Source organism: Apodemus sylvaticus, chromosome 10 (genome assembly GCF_947179515.1).
Source record: "Apodemus sylvaticus chromosome 10, mApoSyl1.1, whole genome shotgun sequence".
NCBI lineage: Eukaryota > Metazoa > Chordata > Mammalia > Rodentia > Muridae > Apodemus > Apodemus sylvaticus.
In genome coordinates this window covers 7,334,622-7,344,865 of record NC_067481.1, presented here as the reverse complement: position 1 = coordinate 7,344,865, position 10,244 = coordinate 7,334,622, and the positions used below count along the sequence as shown (strand labels likewise).

Sequence of the window (10,244 nt, the reverse complement as noted above, 5' to 3'; positions counted from 1 at the left end):
TCTTCCCACCTCCGTTAACCCAATCAAGATAATCCCTCACAGGCATGATTCTAGGGCCTGCCATGCTGGTGAGCAATATTAACCAGCAGGGGGCCGCTCTTCCAGGATGACCCAATTCTGACCTACATCTCTAATGTTCCTGTTGCCAAGGAAAGTCACACACATCCTGGGTACCAGTGCCTGGGGCTTCAGCATAGATCTTGGGGGGACACGATGTACCCCTGTAACACTAGTTTTCAGTAAAAGGGGAGCAAGCGGCAAGTCACTACCCCTCTCTGATTCCCCCTCAACAAAGTCACCTCCATCCAGTCTCTGGGCTCTCCTCTCAGCTGTCACGAAATAGTTCCTGCCGATGTACACAGCCAGTTCCCAAGTCACAATCACCCTCACTGCCCTCACCTAAAAAGCTGAGGGGCCCATCCCCCATCCCATTCCCTTCTATACAACGTTGGGATATCGAAAGGTTGGCTCACAGGCCACTAAGCTCTGGTATGTGCAACCCCAAACTCTCCATATCCCCTGTCACCCAGGGTCGCAGGGTTCCTGGGCTATACTAGAAACAGCTCAAAACGACCCATGTTCATGAATTCATGTTGCACCCACTCGGTGGCTAGGCCTAGGCCTCACCTGAATAATGCTGGCCCTACCTTGCCCCCTGGGAAAGATGGGCTTCAAAAGCTCGGTTCGGGTGGTGGGACATTCGGTGCTTAGGCTAACAAATGAGGGCTCTACGTGTTAGCACCCCCCAGGAGCTCCCGAGATGGTCAGTGCGCTCCAAGGTGAGTGTCAGTGAACAGTAGACTCAGATGAGCTGAAGTTCATCAGAACTGCTTGGGTGCTAGTCTCAGAATGCGGCTTCCTGTCAAACCCGGCTCAGGGACGTCATGAGCTTCTTGCCTGCAGGTAAGTACGGGACTGTCAACCGGCTGGAGCTCGGGCGCGCCCTGCTGGCCACTCTGCACAGCCGCAGTAGGAAACCAAGCACCACACCTTCCGCAGCTAGCTGGGTCTCCCCGGTCCGCTGCCTCGATGGCAATCTAACTTCGCCACTGCGACCTTAATGGGCTGCTCCTGTACCAGGACTCGTTCCGTGCTGTAAGAGCACTAAACTAGGCTAATGTCTCTCAGGGGGGACTGGCAGTCCCTCGGGCGTGCTTTCTGCGAGTCTCAGACGTCCTAGCCGGCGCCGTCGAGGGGATGGCGGGACGGAGGGAGGAGTCTATCAGAGTCCAAGCCGGTTGGTGGATGGTGAGGGAGGAGTGGGCGGAGCCTAGGGCAGGGCGGTTCCGCGCTCTCCCTCGCTTGCCGCGAGCTGGGCTCACCTCTGACTGTCCGGGGACATGACTGGCACACCAGGAGCAGCTACCGCTGGGGATGGCGAGGCCCCTGAGCGCTCCCCGCCCTTCAGTCCGAACTACGATCTTACCGGCAAGGTGGGTGGGCTCTACGCACAGTGCTGGGGACTCCCAGACCGGCACTTGGGGACATCCCTCCCGATGTCCTTTGCCTTAGGACCCTGTTCTTCCCTGTCTACACCCCTCTCTGGAAGTGTCAGCTGGGTCTCTGATCTGGGGCATAACCCCTGGGCTCATCCCAGTCTCTAGGGATCTGGGCTGACCTCGGAAGGGCGTGGGGTAAGGCAGATCAGAAGGATTTAGACTCCCTACCCTGGGGACAAAAACCCAGTTCTCTTCTGCCACACTTCGGAGTGCTGGGAGATGGGGACTCTCTGAAGACACAGACAGGGCATCCCTGCCTGCAGAGGCATCTCAAGGTTAATGCCCTTTTTGAGCCAAGCCTCAAAAAGTGACACCTGTCACACACTTTCAATACTTTAGGTCCCCCACTCAGCAGTAAATTCCACTTTCCCTCCCCCACTGCCTCCAGACATAGTCCCACGGCTCCTTCCCAACACCCCAGGCTGTGTGTAGCCAGCCTACAAATCCACTTGGGAATTTTTCAGAAGCTGAGAAAGAACATGGCCATTAGTGACCGTGGCCCCCTTCCCCCCACCCCTCTGATGACCGTAAAGGCAAGTCTCTGGGGGGCATACATTCTGCAGGAATGTCCTGCACAAAAGGAGAGGGGGACGCCAGTCTGTCACCTCCTCCCTCCTCTGTGTCCTTGACTTAAGCGAGTACATGGAACTCTAAAAAGAGATGCTGAGCCTGCCAGTAGCTTACACTCTTTCTCTACAGGGTTCGGGAGAAAAAAGTGAGCTCTATGCCAGGTAGAGCTGACGCCTGGTCTTGAAGGGTGCCTGCCTCTTTCAGTGTCTTGGTTCCTCCCCAATGCCAGATCTCACTCTCACTAGGAGCTTCATAGCTCCACTCACACACACCCCGCCCCCAGGGTTTCAGGGAAGCCAATCAGCCATCCTACCCACCCAGAGACGTTGAGATAGGCGTCCAGTGTGGGCTTGTGGCAGGAAATGGGGCTCTAAGTCCTCTGGGGAGAGGAGCTGCTGATGGCCACACACACACACACACACACACACACACACACACCACACACACACACCACACCACACACACCACACACACACACACACACACACACACACACACACACACACACACACACGTTGATGGGGATCTTCTGACCTCCTTGCCCTGACAACTGAGCTGTTTACCTAGGAGGTGGCGAGGCTGAGCAGCTGTTTGTGTTTGGTGGACTTGATGGGCTGGGTGACCGGCTGCATCATTTGCTCAAGGCAGCTGTGATCTGGAAAGTACACAAATACCAGTATTCGCCTGCCTCCCTCCCTTCCTCCCCTGTGCGGCTGGGGCCCCAGAGCCATCGAAGTGCCTGCCAGCAGCACCTGAAAAATAGCTGACCCCCAAGCCTGCCGGGCTTGACCCAGTCCTGAGTCTGTAGCTGTGGGAAAGGGGATGATGGGAGAAGCTCCTTGGAACACCTTAGGTCTGGGGTTTGGGGCAAGCAGTAGCCACCCCAGGGCACTCTTCTCTGAGTCCTAAGTGGTTCACATCAATCTTGTCGGCCCTAGACATTGACAAGCTCTAGAAAGGCCTCTAAGAAATGAGCCCCACTCCCCCACCCCACCCCCACTTTCCTCCTATTATGGTGGACAAACTGCAGAAAAAGTATGAAAATTTCCCCCAAAGCACATAGTAGGGTTTTTACAACACTGGGACTCAGCCTTGAATCCCTTCCTCTCAAGCCCACTCTGGCATCACTACCTGCATGTTCTCCACAGTGACCCAAAGATGCCAGTCTGCAGCCATTTGTCCCTCTTGGGAGGTTCCTGCTAAAAACTTCAGACGAACTGGCTCCCCGTCTCAGAATAAATTCCAGCCTTCCCTAATTCCTGCAAGCCTATTATGAGTGTAAGCCCTCATTAGACACTTCCAAATAAATGTCTGACCCAAAAGGAAACTCAAACAATAGTAATTTAAAGAGAATGGTCTGCCATTCTTCTCTCCATGTCTCTCTCTCTTTTTTTTTTTAAAGATGGGGGGGTCTCGTTATTTAGCCTTAGCTAGCCCTTGAACTCACAGAGATATGCCTGCCTCTGCCTCTCAAACGCTGAGGGGAAGGTCCTGTACCACTGTGCTCCCAGCCACCCGTCAAGTCTTGGTAGGCTACCGGAGGCAAGGTCCTTTTCCCTGTGTGAGAGACCCACCCACCTGAACATACAGTCAGAGCAGTAGTAATCTCTGCACTGTCCAGCAATGGGCAAATATATATATATATATATATATATATATATATATATATATATATACACACACACATACACACACACACACACACACACACATATATATATATATATATATATACATATACATATATATCTCCAAGGCACAGATCAATGGAATGTGAAGTTCTCTAGGGACCTCCAAGCACTTTGGAGGTCTCAGCTTGGCTTCAAGGACATTGACTAGTACCAGAAGCTCAGAGGGAGAACCTCAGAGGCTGAGGCAAGGAGACTGGGGAGAGAGTCACAGTGAGGGCAGGGACAGGCTCACCGGAGGCAAGTGTCCCTCTGTCCTGCTGGCATCCTCCTCCTCTGACCCTCTCTCGGGCATCTGAAATCCCAGAAGACCCCCTTCTCCTCCCCAGTTGCCATTAACTGCCTCTGCCCCCATCTCCTAGGTGATGCTTCTTGGAGACTCGGGCGTCGGCAAAACCTGTTTCCTGATCCAATTCAAAGACGGGGCCTTCCTGTCCGGAACCTTCATAGCCACCGTCGGCATAGACTTCAGGGTGAGGTGGCTGCAGGCTCCTCCTGCAGCGAGCTGGGCTACAGCTCAGGCCAAAGAAGGGTGCCTTCTAGTTGTCTGCTCTGACTCCTGAAGGCACCTGGGGCTTACAGCCTGGAAGGCCTCAGAGATACTCCCACCAGAACCACAGAGATGGCTAGGTCCAAGAGTCTGGGTAGAGTTAGCATCTTGCCTACCTTCTTCTCTGTTCTTGGATAATGTCCCCAAAACAAGATAGTTTCATGGTCTAAGTCGGGAGAGCCCCTTGCTAGTGGCCATCGAAGCTGGGCTCCTCTGTCAAGGTCGGTTGTCAGGGGCTGGATTCAGAGACAACAGATCTCGGAGCTGTCTCCCACCCGACTCCCCATCCCCATGTATCTAAGATCTCTATCTTTATCAGTGTGCAAGCCAGACCACTGATTACTGCATATCAAAAGATCCCAGAGGGAAAGGGCCTGTCCCTAGCAGGTGAGCCTGCAGAAGCTTCAGGCTTCTCCCAGTGGCTGGAGTGCTGAGGCATCCTTGAGAGAATTAGCTGGAGGAAAGATGGTCCTGCAGGTCAAGCCTCTGAAAGCCTCAGGATGCTAATGGCTGTCTCATCACTAAAGTTGAACCCTGGGAGACAGAGATTGAAGTGGGGAAGGGGCAGAGCCTCCCACACCCTCTCTGTGCCACCTGCTGAATCCAACAGAGGACCAGGCAAGTCTGAAGGTTCTCCCAGCCTGGTTAAGTTATAAGAATGGACTGAGGAATCTTGGAGCGGGATCCCCACTGCTCTGTTGACTGAAAATGTCTCAGGCTCACCACACCGACTGCAGGCCTGGAGAGAGACCAGGACAGGAAATTGGCACAACTCGGGGGGCCAGCCTCCCCTGCCCTCCCGTCCCAACCCTTTGCCCTTTTCTCTTTCAGAATAAAGTGGTGACAGTGGATGGTGCCAGGGTGAAGCTTCAGGTATGAGCAGAAGCTGGGGTGGGGGAGGGGCTTGCACTTGCTTCTCAACCTGAACCACAGGCCTCAGCCCTGGCCTCAGCCTGGGGTAACTTCCTGTGGGGCCCATGAGAGGAAACTGCTTTTCTTTGTTTGATATCTGCAGAAAAAGCAGTTCCCAGGCACCCTTTCTCCTATCAAAGGCAACTCAAAATGTCCTTAGCCCGGCTAAGCATCCCTCATCCCCCCTCGCCCAAGTTTTCTGAGTCTCTACTGCTCTAAGGAACCCCAACCCCTAGGCTGGAGAAAAGGAAACAGCAGTAAGTAGGCATGGGACCCCAGAAAATCGATTTAAGAAGTCATCACATGCTAGGGAGCCTGTGAGAAACCCAGAGAAGGAAGCGCCACCCCCATCTCTCAGACAGCGCTCCCCACCCCCATCTCACAGACAGCTCTCACACCACAGCATGAGGTAGCCCTGCCTCCTTCCCACCTCTCTCTCTTCCCTAGATCTGGGACACCGCAGGACAGGAGCGCTTCCGCAGTGTGACCCATGCTTATTACCGAGATGCTCAGGGTAAGTCCTCTTATCTTCTGTCCCTCCACATTCCACAGCATCTCTGCAGATGCCCTGAACTCTATATCTGTCTCCCTCCAGCTTTGCTCCTGTTGTATGACATTACCAACCAGTCTTCTTTTGACAACATCAGGGTAGGTCCTCCCCTCCCCCAAGGCCCTTCCCCATCCCAACGACCACACCTATTATGAGCAGCCAGAACAGGGCTTCTGCAGACCAGACTGCTTCAATTCTGTAAGACCAGGTAGACCATAGAGCCTGTCACCTTTGAAAGACACTCAGCCGGGACTATCTATTTCATCGCCTTGTAGACATGGAAACTGAGCAGGCTGATGTGCCCTGTATAGCCCTGACTGCAATTCATGAGCATGTTATATATCAAAGTGTTTAGAACAGTCCCAGCTCCACCCTGGACAGTCATCCACAGGAGGAAAGCCCAAGCAGAAAACTCCACGTGCATCCAAGCCAAGTTGCAACTCAAAAAGACAGAATGAGTGGCTGTGTCCAGGCCAAACCATTAGAGAGGCCATAACCAAAAACCACAAACACGGCTCTGTGCACAGTGTTGTTACCGTTTTGTGTGCTTCTGGACTTTGAGGACTGACAAGCAAACTGAGGGGATAGGACAGATAGGTATAAAAGGATAGAAACTGGATAGATAGCACTGCCATCTCCAATCCTATTCTCGTGGCAGACATCACTAATCGATCACAGTACTTATTGATCAGAAAGGCAATACAGGATAATGGACCCCAGAGCCCTGTATAGTCAAAGCAAGTATTTACTGTATTACATCCCCAGCCAAGCTGAGTCACCTCCATCTTCAATTCCTATCTGTTGTTGTTGAGTTGTTTTGGTTTTGAGGCAGGGTCTAGATGTGTTGCTCAGGCTGACCTCCATTTCTGTTCACCTGCCTCTGTGCAGGGAGCATTAAACCCTGTGTCCCCACATATGGTGGATCACATTGCTTTTGATTACTGAGCCTGGATCAGCTTCCCCTCTCCCACAGGCCTGGCTCACAGAGATTCATGAGTATGCCCAGAGGGATGTGGTGATCATGCTGCTAGGCAACAAGGTGAGTGGCTCTGTGGTACCGTCGATGCACTCTGGCCTTCCTCTTCCCACTGCCTCAGCACCAGCCCCACCCAGTTCCATAGCCACCTAAATCCTTCCAGCAGAGGACTCTGAGGTCTCCGGTGTGGGAGTCAGACATGTCTTGTGGTTTCTGCCTGTCCCTCTCCAAAGCTTCAGTAGTAGCCCCTTCCACCAACAGCCTCCATTGCCGCCAGAGAGATGCGGGGTGACTCAGCTGCCAGCCATCCTTAGATCATAGGGTCAGGGTCAGGGTCAGGGGTTAAGTACAACGGGTTTAATTCAGCTGCTGTCACCTGATGAAGCTGGGTCACCACACCCTTTGCTAGAGTTACACCTCCCCGAGTACTCAGGGCTGGCTTTGGGCACACAGCCTGAGCAAAAACCCTGGCCCCAGGCCAATCACACCTGCCTGCAGTCCCTCAGGTTACCAGAAGAGGGCAGGTAGTGCTTGCTCCTAGGGCAAAAGATGGGCTTCCTGGGGTCCAGGCTTCCTTCCCAGAAGTTGATTGACCCACGTGGGCTTGACAGGCGGATGTAAGCAGCGAAAGGGTGATCCGTTCTGAGGATGGAGAGACACTGGCCAGGGTAAGTGACTGCCAATGGGGTTGGGTGAAAGGTGAGAGAGGCCAGAAGCAGGCCCTGAGGAAACTCTCTCCGGGACAGGAGTATGGAGTTCCCTTCATGGAAACCAGTGCCAAGACTGGCATGAACGTGGAGCTGGCCTTTCTGGCGATTGCCAAGTAAGACCTGAACAGGGAGGGGAAGGAGCCTGGGGCTGGATGGAGGGCAATCTGAAAAGCCAATGGTGGGGGAGGGGAACGTCTGGCTCTACTCTCCCAGCCCCGTGATTCTTCCTTTTCCAGGGAACTGAAATACCGTGCAGGGAGGCAGCCAGATGAGCCCAGCTTCCAGATTCGAGACTATGTGGAGTCCCAGAAGAAGCGCTCCAGCTGCTGCTCCTTTGTGTGACTCCCGAGGGGCTGAGAGGAGGCCCAGAGACCCTTGGGGATGCGCTTACTCCAGCCGCCACACCAGCTAGGAGAAGCTGGGGGCTCAGTGGGCAGCCTCTGCCGGGGAGGTAGACTAGACGCTAGCTACCCTGGTTTCTTTAGCTTCCCTGCATCATGGGAAGGATTAATATATACTTTATCTTAATATACATAAACTAATAACACAAAAGGTATCAGTGTGCCCCCCCCCAAACCAAAATAGGTAGGGATTTGGTGGTCCTTTGCTTACTGGGACTAACTTCTAAAAGGCTGGGCCTCTCTCCTAGTAAGTGTTACTGCACCAGCATGGCACCAGGGGGCGCCAAAGCACTGCTAGGGCGTGGGAGCTGGTTGTGACCCTATCACCAATCTTCTCTAAGGAGGTGAAAGAGACCCAGACTTCTCTTCCTCCAGCTCCCAGAAAGAGGGGCCTTAGTGCTGGGAGCTAGCCCAAAGCCTCAGGAAAGATAAACATGGAGAGTGTCGTAAGAAGAATAGCGATTACTAGGGTGAGTTTGCACAGCTACCTCTGGCTTTCCCGACCCTCCTTCTGGAAACCCGCACATGCTTTTTCTCCAGCACGCACGCCCAGTGCCCAGTGTGGCACCTGAAAACATCCTTTCCTGTTCTCTGGACCTCACCTCCCAGGGGATGCCCCGCTCTCCCACGGAACCTCTGTCCTCAGTTTTCCACCTGGGTTCCTAGACACCAGAGGTCAGAGTCTGGAAAAAAAATTCCCCTCCCTCCCAACCCTGAGACAAGGTGTACAGCTCCACAGCTATTTAAGGCAGAGGTCAGAACCAGATAAAGAACTTGTCGGCTCCTAGAATACGTGGGAGGCAGAACTGAACAAGCCCATAGTCCAGCTTTTCCCATTAAACCCCCGCCTTCTGACCTCCTCCCCACTCTTTTCTTAAACTTCAGACCAATACTAGGGCAAAATGGTTTTATCCCTTCCTCTTCCACTAGATTGGGTTGACAGAGTGGGAAGTTGTCCTTTTGCGGGGTGAGCTGATGTAATGTGTGCAAAACAAGGTAGTGTAGGCAAGTCTGGGGTACAGAGAGGGGCAACAAGGAAGCCCTGTAAGCCCAAGGCCATGTCTCCCCTAAAGCTCTGATCTAACCCTTAGAAGGAAGGACACTTGGACCTGTGCAGACCCATGACCTACAGGAAGCTGTATACATCTCTGTAGGTTGGGCAGAGACTGAGGCTCCGAGAAAGTATGCATTGCACATTTCTGAGGTTACGGTATGGTATTTGCTTTCAAGGCAGAAATCTTGCTCCCAGAGCAAAGTCAGCATCTAAACTTGGGTTGATAAGGAAGCTCTCTGTGATCTCTCACAGGCAGATCAGGGAGGAGCCTGGGCTCCCAGTTCTCCTCAGGGGCTCTGAGCAGATTGCTGGAGCTCTAGTCACAAAGCTCTGGGCTTCTGGCATTTGTGTTTTTCAGAATTAAATGCAGTATTTTGAAAAATATACTCTGACTGGTTTCCCCCCCTCCCCCCCCCCGTTTATTCCCAGAAGAAGGATCGAGTTAGAGAGTTTGTTACGTGGCACATTGTGGGAAACTGTTACCCAATGTCCAATCATTCCATCCTTACCCATTGCGTCCTCATAGGTTCGACTCACCCTTTACTGACTACCCTCCCCCCACCCCCCAGCCTCTGTGGCTACATCAGCGCTGGCAAGAGGGAGCTGGAATGCTTATCCCAAGATCCAAGTCATTTTTCTTTCTGTTGAAAAAAGCCAGTCTTCCATTCCCTCCGGAGTGAATCCTGAGATTGACTACCTAGCTTTCTCCCCCGCCGGCTCTTCCTGGCTAAAGGCTGCTGCCAAAACTAAGCCCTTTATTTATTTATTATTTATTTACCTGCTTTCAGACAGCCTGTCTTCCAGGTGGGCAGCAAGGAGCCTCAGGCTCTCTACCCAGCCCTACAAGTTTCTAGAAGGGATCAGAGCCCAAACCTCTCTCTATAAGCCAAGACCAGGGATAGCGCATTGGCTTCACGAGTAGAAACTTTGTTATTTAAACAACTCTACTCCAGAGTTATTCTGTTACAGTTACCCTGTTACAGTGTTACTGTGTTACAGAAGACATCCGTCCGGTTCTTAAGTTGGCCCTGGGGAGGGGGAGGAGTAAGTGTGGGGGGGTATGGGGTGGTTTCCCTGGCAACTGTCGCTCCCCTCCCTCGAGCCAAGCTATGCCACAGGCTTTGGCTGAAGGCGGTTAAAGCGTTGAGGATCCTTTACCCCGAGACTGGCTCTTCTAAATCCCCCTCCATGACGTGGAAACCAGAGCGGAGCCGGTAGGGCCTCTGGGCTCAGTACCTGGAACCCGGCCCCAGCCCCGGCCCCGGCCCCGCCCGAACGGCCCAACTCGGCACTTGGTAACAAACACTTCCACTTCCTGGGCTCTCTTTTCTTCT

At 53.2% G+C, this 10,244-nt stretch overlaps 1 protein-coding gene across 2 annotated transcripts; it reads left to right on the top strand.

The window, feature by feature from the left end:
* Positions 1–1,280: 1,280 nt before the first annotated feature.
* On the top strand, positions 1,281–9,294 carry Rab37 (RAB37, member RAS oncogene family). 2 transcript variants are annotated; one of them, XM_052195423.1, is made up of 9 exons: positions 1,283–1,433; positions 4,120–4,230; positions 5,139–5,180; positions 5,667–5,733; positions 5,815–5,867; positions 6,743–6,808; positions 7,357–7,413; positions 7,492–7,568; positions 7,692–9,294. In XM_052195423.1, the coding sequence occupies exons 1-9, from the start codon at positions 1,341–1,343 to the stop codon at positions 7,795–7,797; spliced, it is 672 nt and encodes a 223-aa protein (XP_052051383.1). In that variant the 5' UTR covers positions 1,283–1,340; the 3' UTR covers positions 7,798–9,294. The 2 variants fall into 2 exon arrangements, with proteins under 2 accessions (XP_052051384.1, XP_052051383.1); XM_052195424.1 differs by lacking the exon at positions 4,120–4,230 and having other exon boundaries at positions 1,281–1,433.
* Positions 9,295–10,244: the final 950 nt, after the last annotated feature.

Bases quoted from the DNA above. Each gene is read 5' to 3' on its own strand.
- Rab37 (XM_052195423.1), top strand. From the start codon at position 1,341: ATGACTGGCACACCAGGAGCAGCTACCGCTGGGGATGGCGAGGCCCCT. The intron at 4,231-5,138 runs GTGAGGTGGCTG...TTTCTCTTTCAG, and splicing joins CCGTCGGCATAGACTTCAGG to AATAAAGTGGTGACAGTGGA. The intron at 6,809-7,356 runs GTGAGTGGCTCT...TGGGCTTGACAG, and splicing joins TCATGCTGCTAGGCAACAAG to GCGGATGTAAGCAGCGAAAG.